At 36.8% G+C, this 16,325-nt stretch overlaps 1 protein-coding gene across 4 annotated transcripts in view; it reads right to left on the bottom strand.

Annotated features, from left to right (window-relative positions):
• BTAF1 (B-TFIID TATA-box binding protein associated factor 1) overlaps positions 1 to 16,325 on the bottom strand; it is a 106,004-nt gene that overhangs the window by 57,102 nt on the left and 32,577 nt on the right. The window contains exons 7-14 of one of the 4 annotated variants that reach the window (XM_033224301.1): positions 13,984 to 14,113; positions 13,336 to 13,404; positions 11,487 to 11,576; positions 10,779 to 10,874; positions 10,505 to 10,681; positions 7,703 to 7,843; positions 6,003 to 6,127; positions 3,464 to 3,584 (exon numbers count right to left, since the gene is read on the bottom strand). In XM_033224301.1, coding sequence (XP_033080192.1) covers positions 3,464 to 3,584; positions 6,003 to 6,127; positions 7,703 to 7,843; positions 10,505 to 10,681; positions 10,779 to 10,874; positions 11,487 to 11,576; positions 13,336 to 13,404; positions 13,984 to 14,113 — 949 coding nt within the window. Of the gene's footprint in view, positions 1 to 3,463; positions 3,585 to 6,002; positions 6,128 to 7,702; positions 7,844 to 10,504; positions 10,682 to 10,778; positions 10,875 to 11,359; positions 11,577 to 13,335; positions 13,405 to 13,983; positions 14,114 to 16,325 lie in introns of all 4 variants that reach the window. The other 3 variants (XM_033224312.1, XM_033224323.1, XM_033224331.1) reach the window with 3 other exon arrangements.

Raw genomic sequence — 16,325 nt, 5'->3', positions numbered from 1 at the left:
GCACTTTTCTCTACTAAAAAAAAAAATCCCAAAATTTAAAAGAAGGAAATAGATGGTAGTATTAAGAAAAGCTTCCTAAAAGGTTTGGCTTTGGGCTGGGCACGGTGGCTCATGCCTGTAATCCCAGCACTTTGGGAGGCCAATGCAGGTGGATCACCTGAGGTCAGGAGTTCAAGACTAGCCTGACCAACATGGCGAAACGCTGTCTCTACTAAAAACACAAAAATTAGCTGGGCATGGTGGCACATGTTGTCCAAGTTGGTCTCGAACTCCTGGCCTCAACTGATTCGCCCGCCTCAGCCTCCCAAAGTGCTGGGATCACAGGCCTGAGCCACCGTGCCAGGCCCAACAGTGATTTATAACAATCTTGGGATCTTATTTATAGTAAAAATTTTAGAACAAGGGAGGAGGCATTACAAGATTAACAAAAGTTGAGAAATCACAATTGATAGCAGAGGAGATAAAAATTAGGCAAATGCAACTGAAAAAAAACAGTTCAATTACTGCAAGCAGTGACTCATGTATCTCAATATTCCCACAATATGCTATAATAAACAGTATAAAAACTAATAACCAACAAATAATATTGGTGACTGATTCACCAAAAAAGTTAGCTTATGTTCAATATACTTTAAAAGGATGATCTACTGTGGCAGTCATTTTAATAGTTAACTATCTTTTTGTGGCAAAAAGGATATTTCAGTTATTTGAAAATTTCATTTATACAGAACACCTTATTTTCTAGTAATGTAAAGTTGGTATTACTAAATAAATAATAAAGTCACAAGTCAAAAATAGCCTGCAGGTGGCCTGATCACCTAACAAGGCATAAAGGGGCTTTAAAAAACAATATGAGGCCAGGTGCGGTGGCTCAAGCCTGTAATCCCAGCACTTTGGGAGGCTGAGACGGGCGGATCACGAGGTCAGGAGATCGAGACCATCCTGGCTAACACGGTGAAACCCCGTCTCTACTAAAAAATACAAAAAACTAGCCGGGCGAGGTGGCGGGCACTTGTAGTCCCAGCTACTTGGGAGGCTGAGGCAGGAGAATGGCGTAAACCAGGGAGAAAAAAAAAAATGAAACTGTATCTAAAATATACAAATAACTCTTAAAATTCAACAATAAGAAAACAACCCAGTATTAAAATAAGCAAAAAACTATTTTTCTTTTTTTTTTTTTTAATTAGCCAGGCATGGTGGTGCGTGCCTATAGTCTCAGCTACTCAGGAGGCTGAAATGGGAAGATCACTTGAGCCCATGAGTTCAGGGTTGCAGTAAGCTATGATCACGCCCATGCAACAGTGTGAGATCTTATCTCAAAAATACAATAAAATAAATAAAAATAGGCAAAAGCTGAACAGATACCTCACCAAAGATGAGAGACAGATGGTGAATAAACATATGAAAAGATGCTCAACATCATGTGTCACTAGGAAACTGCAAATTAAAACAACAATGAAATACTACTACACTTACTAGAATGGCTAAAACGCAAAACACTGACAAAAAATGCTGGCCAGAATGCGAAACAATAGGAACCCTCACTCATTGCTGGTAGAAATACAAAATGGTACAGTCACTTTGGAAAAGACTTGGCAGTTTCTTATAAAAATCAACATACTCTTACCACACAATTCAGCAGATACGCTCCTTGGTATTTACCCAAGTGAGTTGCAAACTTAATGCCTACATAAGAATCTGCACATGAATGTTTGTAACAGTTTTATTCATAATTGTCAAAAACTGAAGCAATTAAGATGTCCTTAGAAGGCAAATGAATAAACTGGTACAGACAATGCAGTATCATTCCATGATAAAAAGAAATGGGCTACCATGACATGAAAAGACATGGAGGAACCTTAATTTCATATTGCTAAGTGAAAGAAGCCAATTCGAAAAGGCAGCATACTATATGATCCCACTATGTGATATTGTGGAAAAGACAAAATTAAGGAGACAGTAAGAAAGATCAGTGGCTGCTAAGGGTTCAGGCACAGGGAAGGAAGGATGAATAGGTGGAACACAGGGGATTTTGGGGATAGCAAAACTACTCTGTATGATACTGTAATGGTGGGTACATATCATTATTGCACATGTGTAAATGTACAATATGTACAAAATGTACAGAAGAATGAATGACCCTACTGTGAAGTATAGACTTTAATGTATCAATATTGGCTCATCAGTTTTAATAAGAATACCACACTAATGCAAGATGTTAACAATAAGGGGAACTATGTGTGGGTAGTAGGAGGGATAAAAGGGTATACGGGAACTTTCTGTACTTTTCCTTCATTTTTTCTGTAAATCTAAAACTGCTATTAAAAATAAAGTCCATATATACAAAAAGAACCACATGAAGAGAAAAAATTTGGTAACTTCAAAAGGTCTATATAAAATGAATTTAAAAATTCACAAACATTTAGGCAAAAATCATAAAATTAAAGCAAAAATGAAATGAAAATTAAGAACAACCCATGCCAGCTGTCATATCAGCCCATGCTTGACCAACTGAGAACTAACTGTAAAACAGACCTGACAATTGTTCTCAGAGATTTGGATTAGACAAAACCAAAAGGATAATGCAAAACAAAATTTACAGATGTTTATTTACAGAAGTTCAACACAGTATCATGCTGCACATTAAAGCAAGTCTACACAAAATGTTCCTAATTCACATGAGAATCCGCGGTTAGTGAACACAAAAAAGGCACTTACTCACTACTTAGTCACTATTTTTAAAAAATGATTGGCTCAAACCGTAGTACCTCTTAACAGCATGCTAGAAAACTGAACTTCTTATTGATAGTTCCCTAAATCTAGGTATTTTGTTTGACCTATAAGGCTATTTTTAAAATGGTAATGTGAAGCCTTTTATCAACAGGGCAAGGACTCCTAAGCTCACCACAGGCTCCATTTACACACGGATATTATCTGAGTGATCTCTGTAGACATTTCAATGTGACTCCTGAAGAAGTACACTATCCTTGAAAATAGCATGCTCTTAAGATTGAAAAAGCTTTAAATAAAGGTAAGAGCCCGGGAATTCCATGGTAAGTCTTTAAGAGTTGTATTATAGAGCTTCAAATGCAGCCTTCTAATCTGGGCCATGGGGTTCTGTCAACCACTCAACTGTCAGCCACACAGACAAAGAGCATGCAAAGACTATATAACAGGTCTCTGACAGGGAGAGACTATTCAATCATTCATTCCTTCAACAAACATTTACTCAGGACTTCCTATGTGTTAAGCATGATTTCAAGGGCTGACAAAACAACCTAGAACAAAATATTAAAATATTTCTGCTCTTACAGTGATTACATTCATCTACATGGTTACCATACCACTAGGCCCAACATTGTACTGATCTTTGGATATACAGCAAGGGTAAGATAATGATCAGGTTTATTTTATAAAATTAATTTATATAAGTTTCAAGATTGCTATAGTTATCAGTTCTTACCTGGTCCTGTGTTGATAATAACGTAAACAGAGTTTCCAATGCTGCTCTTCGAACTGATGATATAGTGTGATGCAAAAAAGGCCAGACACGTGGAACTAAAACTGTGAGTGACTGTTGAATACTAATAAAGAAGACACAAATTAATCTTACTTATTCTAAGTTGAAACTCTGTAGATACATTATCTAAATATTCTCATGGGATCTAGTGATGCTGACATCATGTGACTTTTTTGATGAATAAATTCTTAAAAGATAATACCATTTTCACATGAACATTCTTGTAACAATGTCATTCACAACTGTTATTGCAGGACCAGAAGAGCCAGAGCAAATGCAGTCAAAAAGAAGGGTGGAAATACTAACATCAGGTTCTTCTATGGCACTAATGCCATGAGTCACCTTTATCAAGTTAGGACTTTCCAATATAATTGCCCTTAGGAAAATGGAACATGTATCCTAGCTGGCAGTCAGCCTACATGATCAGGACTGCTAATCCTAACTTCTTTCCCAAGGCTAACCCCAATGGGTAGATACACAAAATTTCCATCTCCCTTTGGGGCCATCTCTGTCACATATCAAATGAGCAAGTGGTGGTAGGGCAGCAACTTTGAAATTTATTATCCTGGTGTAGCATTACTAAGTTAGGAAAACTCAAATTTCTTCCTTCTCATAGATTTAAGTTTTAAATGGGGAAGCAAACAAAGCCAACTCTAGACTAACTTGGGCCATAGGATTCCTGTCACATTCATGAGTCATTTGTAAAAATTACCTAGAACTAGGAAATAATTCATAAGCAGCATTTGAAATATATGGCTCCATAGAAAAAAAACATGAACAAAAAATAATATGCCACTGTAACTATTTGGTCTTTTGTAGTTCCTCCCAGGAGGCCTATCTTTTAACACTATTTTCATTACTTGCAGGTTTGTATGAACACTACTTCTTGTATTTTATTCTCATATTTGGCAAATTTATTTATAAAATTCTAACCTAAACACAGGTACACACAGACATAAAAAGACACAAAATACATAAAAGCATTATAACAGTCTTGTTAAGTGTCTAACTGCTCATGCTCCAAATAACATGCTACATTTCTTCTTACATAAGCTAGAAGAAAGTATCTGCCAATTATCACAATATATGAAGCAAATTTGAAACAAAAAAGATGGAAAACTACATTATTTCCCATTGAATTAATAGAATTTTCAGTATATTCTTTCTTATATCACCCAGTTTTTCTGACACCATCCACTAAGGCCCATAGGCCAAATCCATTCCACCATTTTTTTTTTTAAGTAAAAGTTTTCTGTGTATACAAGCACGTTCATTCTCTTATGTATTACCTATGTACAGCTGTTTTCACACTACAGTGACAGCTTAGTAGTTTTGACAGACTGTCTGGCTCACAAAACAAAAATACCCACTATTTGGGCCTTCGCAGAAAAAGATTACTAATCCTTGATTTACAGTAATTAAAAACCCCTTCACCTTGCAGCTTAAAGAGGGCTTTCACATACATTAACTCATTTAGTCTGTACAGCTTTCATTAGCAACAGAAACATCGAAAATCAGGAAACCCCATAAATGTACTACCACTTCAATTTTTCTCTTCTTTTGCTTTTATAGGCACTTATTTTGTTCTTCCTACTTATGTGCTGTCCAACTAATCTAAACTTAGCATTAAAGTACTTCCAGTAGGTCAGTATTATTTGAAATATTTTCCACACGTGTTTTTATACATCTATGGGTTTCATGGGAAATATTCACAGAGCCAGAAACCATGTATAAGCATAATTACATGAATGTTCACTGAACGCCCTCACTAGGACAAGAACAGTAATTTTCTCATCTGTGAATTTTTTTAAGTTGCATAATAATTTTTTCTTCTCTATCTCTAAGGACACTTATCTCTAAGAATATTCAAGGGCCAGTCTACAAGGTAGGGAATATGTTAATTAGCTGAGCTGAGATTCACATATCAGGACAGGAAAATTGGTGACGCTAAATTTTTGATATATGTTTTCGGCTTCACTTGATCTCTGCCTTTGGACATTATATTACATTATTATGTATTCCCTTCCTGATAAGTAGTTACTGAAATCAAGAACAAGAGTTGAAGAAATGAACATTACAAAAAAAAAGTTCACAGAGGGGCAAGTTTTAGAAAATATAAAGCTGATGTTCGATGATAATTCTGTTAACTATTACTAAATAAAGCTAAAATTCTACATTCTAGGGCTAGAACTGGAAATACTGCTCCATGATTATATTTCTAAATAAACAATTATAAGATGAACAAGATGATGAATTATATAACTGAAATATTTCAAGGGTAAAAAAAAATGATCTTTGTAAGCTGCTGCCCACATGGCTGAAGAGTAAAAAAGACAAGGCCTTCTGAAAACAGTAGTCTTTGGCATCTCCAGCTTAAACAGTACTATTCTTAAAGGTGCTAAAATATTATATGTTTAGGCTAAATTATCTCGAAAGGTATATAAAGACTTTTTACTTTATTCCGCTAATTAGAAATAATTACCTGCATTGTTGGACCTGAGGATAAGTTAACAAGGATGAAAGGAGAGTCATAATACTATTTGTTGAAGCTGTTAGATCATCTAATTCCAGAAGAGCATCCCATAATGTATTTATAATGAAGGGTACCTATAAGATCAGTTTTCAAGAAAAGTTATCAATTTTGTACAAAATACTCACAAACCCTGCCAAATTGTATCCCAGGGGTCACTACTAATTCAACAACACATGCAATTCCAACGACCTTGGATAGTGTCAGTTTTCAGCGAAGTTAATGAGGTGACACTATTTGCCTTTCACAATTTCCTATACCTTCTTTTTAATGCCATTCAACTCTACTTTGATACTTCCCTTCCTGACCAGACTCATAATGGGTAGAACTCAGAAAATAAAAGAGCCAAAACTATTTTATGTAAAAAACTAAACTCTGAAAACAACAGAGCATGGAGACACAAGACATGCTCCTCTATGTAATTTTACTGCATTTAAAGTGGTACCAATCATCATAAAAAAAAATTTTTTTTAAGCTCTTAAAATACTGCTTACTATACTCTTAACTTTGTGTTCTGATTTTGATAATCAGGTAGAAAGTCAGCCAGATCTTTAAAAAAGTCATTTCAAAATATGAGACTAGAGGGGTGGGTGTGATGGGTCACATCTGTAATCCCAGCACTCTGGAAGGCCAAGACTGGGAATATCTCTTGAGTTTAGGAGTTTGAGATCAGCCTGGGCAACAGAGGGGGACTCCCCCATCACTACAAAAAATAATTTTAAAAAACTCAGCCAGGCACAGTGGCATGCGTCTGTAGTCCCAGGTACTTGGGAGGCTGAGGCAAGAAGGACTGCTTGAGCCCAGGAGAGTGAGGCTACATGTCATCCACTGCACTCCGGCCTGGGTGACAGAGTAAGTAAGATCCAAGAAAGAAAAGAAAATCTTATGTGTATATACAGATTACACAGCACTTGTTAATAATACTAATTAATAATTAGCAATTAATAAGGAGAGGAGAGGAGAGACGGGGAGGAGAGGAGAGACAGGGAGGGGAGGGGAGACTAAATTTAAAAAAAAAATCCAAAAACTAAAATCAAAACAAACAGGCCGGGCATGGTGGCTCATGCCTGTAATCCCAGCACTTTGGGAGGCCAAGGTGGGTGGATCACTTAAGGACAGGAGTTCGAGACCAGCCTTGCCAACATGGTGAAACCCCATTTGCACTAAAAATACAAAAATTAGCTGGGTGTTGTGGCGCGTGCTTGTAGTCCCAGCTACTTGGGAAGCTGAGGCAGGAGAATTGCTTGAACCTGGGAGGTGGAGGTTGCAACAAGCCAAGATCACACCACTGCACTCCAGCCTGGGCAACAAGAGTGAAACTCTGTCTCAAAAAAAAAAAAAAAAAAAAAAAAAACCAAAACAAACAAAAGTCCAATATATCTAAAAACCAGGAGTAAAATAAGGAAGACATGGATGCATTCTTCTCAAGGAAGTTCCCTATATATTATGTACATGAAGGGAAAGTAGACAAATGGATCCAATTCACTCTTCCGAAGTACAATATATAATCAAGATTGCACGCATCAGAGGGCTGTTGGTCAAAAAAAAATTGAAGATGAAGGAGAAAAATGTACTCAATGTATTTTCTAATACTCCATATCCCAAAGGAAAACAAGCTCTATAGGAAGAAATTGTAAAAATATTTAATTTACCTTTTGTGTCTGAAGATAGACAAGGCTTTCTACTACAGGTACTAATGATGCTGCAGCAACAGCTCTGACATCATCATCAAGATCCTGGAGTCCTTCAATTATTCTAGTTAAAACTTTAGGCAATAAACTATTAATTACATCCTGTAAAACAGTACATGAAAATAAATTAATTTTCTATAGTACAGTTATTGTGCTTAAACATTTTAAAATTTAAATTTGCCACATGACAGCTAAATTCCAGTATTTACAGTCATGCACTGCTTAACAATGGATACATTCTGAGAAATACATCAGGCAATTATATCATTCTGTGAACATTATAGAGTGTACTTACACAAACCTACACAGTATAGCCTATACCACACCTAGCTATGTGATACAGCCTATTGCTTCTAGGCTACAAACCTGCACAGCATGTTACCAAACTGAATACTGTAGGCAGCTACTAATAAAATAATAAGTATTGGTATATCGAAATACAGAAAAGGTACAATAAAAGTACAGTATTATAATCTTATGGGACCATCATCATATATGTGGCCCATCACTGACTGAAATATCATTATGACTGTATCTAAAAAAAAACAATCACATAAACAAAAATATAACATCAACAGAAGCCATTTGAAAAAGACTACAAGGGCATCAAGCGCTTTATCCAATGAGACGTAAAACATCAAAACATGTTTTACATGTAAGACTATGAATTCTCTGTGTGAGCAGACACACACACAAACCCCGCTGCTAGAATCCTAGCCTCCATATCTCATTCAATGCCACCAACAACCAAAAGGAGAATGAGAGAAGAGTGGAAGAAAAGCCATACATTCCCGTTTCTCATTATTCCAATTTAATGTTTTTTTTTTTTTTTTTGAGATGGAATCTTGCTCTGTCGCCCAGGCTGGAGTGCAATGGCCGGATCTCAGCTCACTGCAAGCTCCGCCTCCCAGGTTCACGCCATTCTCCTGCCTCGGCCTCCCGAGCAGCTGGGACTACAGGCGCCCGCCACCATGCCCGGCTAATTTTTTTGCATTTTTTAGTAGAGACGGGGTTTCACCGTGTTAGCCAGGATGGTCTCGATCTCCTGACCTCGTGATCCGCCTGTCTCGGCCTCCCAAAGTGCTGGGATTACAGGCTTGAGCCACCGCGCCCGGCCAATTTAATGTTTTTTCATTTCCCCCAACAGAGCCAGACCCCAGACATTACTCCTGTGATCATATACTAGGAATCTCACTGAGAACTGGTCTCACTATGAAATAGGGATAACATTTCAAAAACCTATAAGGTGTTTTCCATTTCCATATAAGTCTGCTGTTATCTACAGAGGCTAGAGTGCAGAACACAGAAAAAAAGGTTTTGTTTATGGGGGGTAAGAGGGTGGCTGCCAAGGGGAGAAGAGAACTAAAAGGGCCAGGAAGAGGAAGGAAGGGAGCAGAGGGAGAAAGAGCTGGACAGAAATCTCAGGTCTCAGCAGAATCACGAATGCTTTATTATTGGCAGTTAAAGGGAAAAAAAGAGACGATCTTAGAAAACTTCAAAAGGCCTTTGAGCTTGCCTTTTGAGACAGAAAGCGAGGTTCCAATCTGTTATACAGTGAGCATGGGAAGAGAAGAAAAGCTGGCACGAAGCATTAAGTAGCCATAATGGATAGTGAAATGCCTATATAGGCCAATGCCTAACACCCTGACAATGCTGATACCAACTGGAAAGTATTCAGGGAAATTAAACTGGTAAGAAAAGGTCCTGGTCTCTCTCTAGCTCCTCATTCATAATCTCTCCTTTACTTCCATGTCTCTTTTTCGTGAACACTCACTCTTTGCTGACCTGTTATGTTCAGAGTCAAAACAACTATTTGTGGAAGTCCCTAATTCTGTCACCAGATCTATGGTGGGGAAGTAGGGAGAAGGACAAAAGAGATGCTTTACTGGCATCTCACATTGGTAATCTGAATCAATTTTTCCACAAAAATGTTATGTGTATATATAGATTACACAGCACTTATTAGTTTAGTAAACGACTTTAGATATATTTATATATGAAATAGGCTTTTGTGGACCAATCTAATAACCAAATTCCTAGCCAGAATATATCTGCTTTTAATAACCTACTAAGGGAACATAAATGTTCCTAAGTAGGGGACTATGTGCACATGCAGGTATTTTCATCCTAGATGATATATAACATTATGATAAACACTGTTCTATAAGACATGCCATTTAGTTTCTAGTTCTAGTACTAACTTTAACTAGTTTTGTGACCACCAGCAAGGCATCTAATTTTTCAGAACTTTATTTCCCTATATGAAAATAATAAGACTACATGCATTTTCTTCTTGGAAGTTTTGTCATAAAGGATAAAAAAAAAAAACACACACTGACAGTTTATGTAAAAAGTACATGACCATACAGATTGTCTTCTTTACACTTTGATGTCTACTCCTGTATGTATACTGCATAACTTGGCACCATGTTGTATAGCCCTCAGAGCATGTATTCAATATTTAAATGAGTTAAAACAGTAAAACCAAATCATGAAGAGCACTGAATTAACTGTAGCAATGGATTAAAAAGGAAAAATAATCTTTGACCTTAAACAGTAATAATGTAACTAACCATCTTTTGATTTATACTTAAATTTTTATGAGCTCCACCTATCTGTATAACACTGTCTCAAGAAGGCAAATCTTGGAAGACTGGCTTCTCTGTAACAGTAAGAATCTAAGGCCATTTCTTCTAATTAGTGAAAATAAAGTATGAGGGGAAAAAACTCTCCCATATATGCTTCAAAACTTGAAATATTTACCTGACGGACTGCCAAAGCATATTTTATTCCCAGTAGACCACCATGTCTAACTTCCCATTGTTCTTGTGTAAGTAATTTTAGCAGCACATCCACAGTCTTATGAACTCCTGTTTCATTCATGTGTTTTAAAACCACACCTAATGTTTGAGCACAAGTTTCACGAACTGGTGCCACAACCTACAGATGAAAAACGAAGAAAACTCGTATTTGCAAAAAACATATTTTGTAGAATTTGAAATTTGATTGGGAAAAGCCTCCCTTAAATGATACTTACTTCATCAGAAACAAAGTCTCCAAATCTGTCTAATGCAAAAACACAAAGGAGTCTAATAACCAGGTCTTCCAACCATTCTTGATGCTGCTGAATCATCTGTTAAAACATAATATATATATATACACACACACACACAAACACATTTTTTTAACATAATTTTTTTTAAAACAAAGATCACACATTGTACTGGGGACTTGGGAGACACCTTAGGTCCAAAATCAAAAATAAAATATGGGAACAGATTATTTTAGCTGCAGGAACAATAATCAAAAAGTAGAATAGTCCCAATTAATGTATTTAATATTAAACATATCCTATATCCTCTTTGATCATTAATTCAATTCAGAAATATGATATCAAAATTCTTAAAATTCATGGATTATATTATGTTACTTACACTCCAAGAGAAATTAAGAAACTAATTACTTAAGGCTGCTCTCATATCAAGCACACCGGTCACATATCTATTATTTATACTATTACCAGTGTCTCCAGGCAATACCAATTATGTTGCTCACTGACCTCTCAACTAGCCTCTTACTCATCTTACTCTACTTTTCAATCCATCGTATGATATTTACCTTTTCATATCTCTTCCTCTTATTTACCCCCATTCCTACTTCACGGCACATACTCGTTACTTCCCTACATTGGAAAAAGATGCCAACTATTAATACTTGGTGATAATTGTTGCATTAATACACTTACCTCTTCTAAAGTGCTGTCACCCATTTTACCACCACTTTTCCCATGAGCTTTAAGAATTTCCCTAAGTCCAGTGCCTGCACCATGTCGAACCTGAAAAGAACCAAGAAGCAAATGTCAGAGGTTAAATGTTTAAGAAACGAAGTTTGATTTTTCTTCTACACGAAATAAGGATACTGGATTCTTAAGAAATTAGAATCAACTAACTGGAACTTTACAAGAATGTATTTTTCTTCAACTATCTAAGAAGAATTATACATATAAATGTCAGACTGCTTTTGGTTATATGGAATTTTTTTAAAAATCAAGCAAGAAAACAGCTATTCTAAAATCCTCTTGAGATATAAATTCACATTGTTTTCACTACTTTATCCTCTACCTTCATTCAGCACTATCCACAGCAAGAGAGAGGAAAGAAAGTATCATATATCTTTTTTTTTTTTTTTTTGAGATGGAGTCTCACTCTGTTGCCCAGGCTTGAGGGTAGTGATGCGAGCTTGATTCACTGTAACCTCCGCCTCCCGGGTTCAAGCGATTCTCCTGCCTCAAGCCGCCCAAGTAGCTGAGATTACAGTCACCCGCCACCACGCCTGGCTAGTTTTTGTATTTTTAGTAGAGACGGGGTTTCTCTATGTTGGCCAGGCTGGTCTCAAACTCCTGACCTCAAGCGATCTTCCGCCTCAGCCTCCCAAAGTATTAGGATTACAGGTGTGAGCCACCGCGCCCAGCCCAAGGTGTTCTTTATAATCTCAACACATGTATTTTCAAAATATGTGCATCAAAACTAAGCTCCAGGCTGGGCGCGGTGGCTCACACCTGTTATCTCAGCACCTTGGGAGGCCCAGGCGGGCAGATCACTTGAGCTCAGGAGTTCAAGCAAGACCAGCTTGGCCAACATGATGAAACCCCATCTCTAATAAAAATATTTTAAAAATTAGTCAGGTGTGGTGGTGCGCACCTGTAGTCCCAGCTATTCAGGAGGCTAAGCCAGGAGAATCACCTGAACCTGAGTAGCAGAGGTTGCAGTGAGTCAAGATCATGCCACTGCACTCCAGCCTGGGAGACAGAGTGAGACTCCATCTCAAAAAAACCAAAAAGCAAAAAACCTAAGCTCCAAAGCTACCAATGATAAGTGAGTGCCAAAAGAAGACAATACAAATAAAATGTCTTATGATTAATGCATCACATTCTGGGGATGAACCACCTTTCTTTGAGAAAGTGAGGCTACTTTCTGTAGTGTCATCTGGAAAGGAAAAGGACAAGCTATTGACACTGTACCCACTTCTTAAGATCCCATGAGTTATGACTTGAGTAACTTTAAATAGAATTACACCAAGGAAACACAACTAAAAGGTATTCTAAAGAAATGTTTTTTAAATTACACAGAGGTCAACAGAGGGGAGAAACAATAGTTTGAAACTACCAATCCTCAACTTCAAGCAGAGGAACTTCACTCTTTCTTCTTTTCTACACACTGGGACCTGTTCAAGATGTTCTCTAAAGATTTCTGAGGCTAAAAAGCTGGCTTGGAAACTACTGCTCTTGATCAATCAAAATTGTCCACTTCCAAAGGAAAGGAAGTATTTTTTTACTGCCTGGGAGAGAGATTCAAGCCTTTGGATTATAATGGAAAGAACGAAAAGAAATAAACGATTCACTAAAGAACATGATTGAAGGATATGAAAGGTGAAAATCAATCTATAGTTTTCTATTTAGGTTAATGGTATGACATGCCCTGAGTCCTGAGATGAACGGAGAACAGCAACTCTGACAAAGTATATTGCTCCTGACATTGTTTCTTTCATTAGCACAGAAAATAGAGCTGACAGAAACTGTAATGAAGAAATCTTACCTCCCAGGAGGGATTAAAAAGGTCATTGCAAAGTTCTTCACAAAAGCTTTCCAAAGGCCATTCATTTGTCTGAATAAGAAAAACAGAATTACTACTAGTTCAAAAGGTCTATTTTATGCTAACAATTTAAGTAACTCAATAAATTTTATTTGTAGGTCTAGTAGTAGCAATCAAGCTTTTAAAAATTTAATTTTTTAACTAATTAAGATATATTTTTACTAATAAAAATTATCTCAATAGGCAGATTATTCAATACTTTCTACGGATATATCAGTTTGAAAAAGATTATAAGCAATCTTTCTTTTTAGGTTTTTTTGAGACAGAGTCTCGCCCTGTCGGCCAGGCTGGAGTGCAATGGCGCAGTCTCGACTCACTGCAACCTCTGCCTCCCGAGTTCAAGCGATTCTCCCGCCTCAGCCTCCCAAGTAGCTGGGATTATAGGCGCGCGCCACCACATCTGGCTAATTTTTTGTATCTTTAGTAGAGACGAGGTTTCGCCATGTTGGCCAGGCTGGTCTTGAGCTCCTGACCTCGTGATACACCCGACGTGGCCTCTTAAAGTCCTGGGATTACAGGTGTGAGTCACTGCTGCTGGCCCAAAGATTACAAGCAATTTTAATGGATACTTTCAGAGTCTTTCAAGAGTACCTCTTCAATTAAGGAAGAGCTGTCTGGAATATTATCAATCAAGACTTTGGAATCATTTGCAGACTGATTAATAACAACATTTGCTATTTTCCGTCTCTTTTCTTCTGGCTCCCCATCAGTGCTATCATTGCTAAAAAATAAAAGTCATCATTTAGAAAATGAATAAAGCATAATGTGAACCACAGTGAATGAAATGAATAAAAGATAATGTGAATCACGACGAATTTAAGATAATCCATCATTTAAACAAATGTTTTACACCATATTCTGCTTATACGATTTACTTAAAATGCCATGTATCAAACGACTAACTGCTTAAAATTTTTTGAGCAAAATACATCCTAAGTACACTATAGGTTGGTGAATTCTTTTTTTCAAATTGGATCTTGAATTTAACAGGCCATTTTTCCCTCCTCTCTACAATCAGCTCCTCATCTTTTTTATAACCTGCATATAACCTGCATCTGGTCCGGCATAACACTAACGTTTTTAGGCTTTTATATACTAGAGAAAACTAATATACTGAGCAATACAGTATAATCTTACCAGTTCTTGAAAAATATGGAGAGATGAACAATTAACCAATGAAAAAAGAATACAGAAATTTGAGGAAACGTTGTATTGACTTAAAGACTAAAAATATTGAGGCTAGCCTAATACTGGAAAGGAGAGGACAAGTCAAATTACTTTTATTCAACATTTAGAAAAGAAAAACTTAGCACATTTTAAAGCATATACAGCATTATTTTCTATAAATACTTCTCCCCTCTCTCCATCTTAATAGTGAAATTTATTTGGCCAACCATTTTTTCTACAAGGTGATAAAAGAAATCTGAGCCTCCCTTTCCTCATTTTCTATTACTCTTCCCTTAATCATATCCACATCTAGCCACATTAGTAGGTCACCTTAAGTCCCTGAACTTGTTAGGCATGTTTCCACTTGCAGGCGTTTGTCCTTGTAATTCCCTCTATTTGGAAAGCATAACATTTTCTTAAACTATTTAAAACTATTTGAAACTTTTCCTAGTTATTCACAGGACTAGCACTCTCATTTCTTTCAGGTTGTTACTCAAAATTCACCTCTATGAAGCCCTCGCAGACCATCCTATCTAAAATTTCAAACTCTAAACCCTATACCCCAAAAATATTTCACATGTTCTTCCTTGTTTTATCTTCTTTTCCTTAACCCTTATCATTAACATGATCTGTATTATATATATATACACATACAGACACACACACTCTATTTTACTTATTTATTTCCCATCTTTCTTTCCCTCCAGACTATAACCTCCAAAGGCAGGAATTCTTATCTATTTTATTTACTCATGTCCTCAGGGCCTAGAACAATACCTGGCAAATAGAAGGTATTTAATAAATGTTTGTGAAATGAATGACTCATGAACTCTGAAAAATAAAGTCTAGTATTTCCAACATTAAAATCTTTGGCTAAAACTGCTTGTATGAATAAAAACCAGTAGAAAAACTTAATAGGTCACTATATGATCTTAATGAGCTGCTAACTTTCTTAAAATCTTGTCATTAACAAGCTGAATAAAAAGTCTGCAGTTAAAGATTCAACCTCAAGTATAAATTTCTACCAAGTATATGTTTACTATTTATCCTCCTTTTTTGCCTAGCTTTTAAACACTAAACACTTTTTAGCTTTATGTGAACACATGTAACAAAAAGTTCTGTCATCTGCAAATCCTATTTTCCGAGGCTTTTTATTAATTCAGCATTTATGCAAACATTTCCTGAGCACCACTAAAGATTCGTATTTAACAGATCTGAGTGGAATCCAAGAATATATATTTTTGGCCAGGTGTGATGGCTCAAAGCCTATAATCCCAACACTTTGGGAGGCCAAGGAAGGAGGACCACTTGAGCCAAGGAGTTAGAGACCAGCCTAGGCAACATAGGGAGACCCTATGTCTACCAAAAAATTAAAAATTAGTCACGCATAGTGGTGCACACCTGTAGTCCCAGTTACTTGGGAGGCTGAGGCAGGAGGATTGCTTGAGCCTGGAAGTTTGAGGCTGCAGTGAGTTACGATCGTGCCACTGCACTCCAGCCTGGGCGACAGAGTGAGACTGTATCTCAAAAAACAAAAACAAAGAAAAAAAACAGTATTTTTTTTTCACAAGCTCCTCAAAGAGCACCTGAAGGAAATAGTTTTGAACCACCTTTTGAGAAATGCTGCTCCAAGCCATGCAAAGATGATCACTTTTAGCAACTCATGAAGAAACAGAGGACAGTGACTTTACCCCCAGAGTTTTCTTCAACAGGACTACAAAAACTAACCTAGATTATCATTGGCTATTTAGCACAGCCCCAGCTTA

Source organism: Trachypithecus francoisi, unplaced genomic scaffold (assembly GCF_009764315.1).
Source record: "Trachypithecus francoisi isolate TF-2019V2 unplaced genomic scaffold, Tfra_2.0 Contig01436, whole genome shotgun sequence".
Lineage (NCBI taxonomy): Eukaryota > Metazoa > Chordata > Mammalia > Primates > Cercopithecidae > Trachypithecus > Trachypithecus francoisi.
Note: the sequence above shows the minus strand (reverse complement) of the source record. Positions and strands in the feature narration are given on the sequence as shown.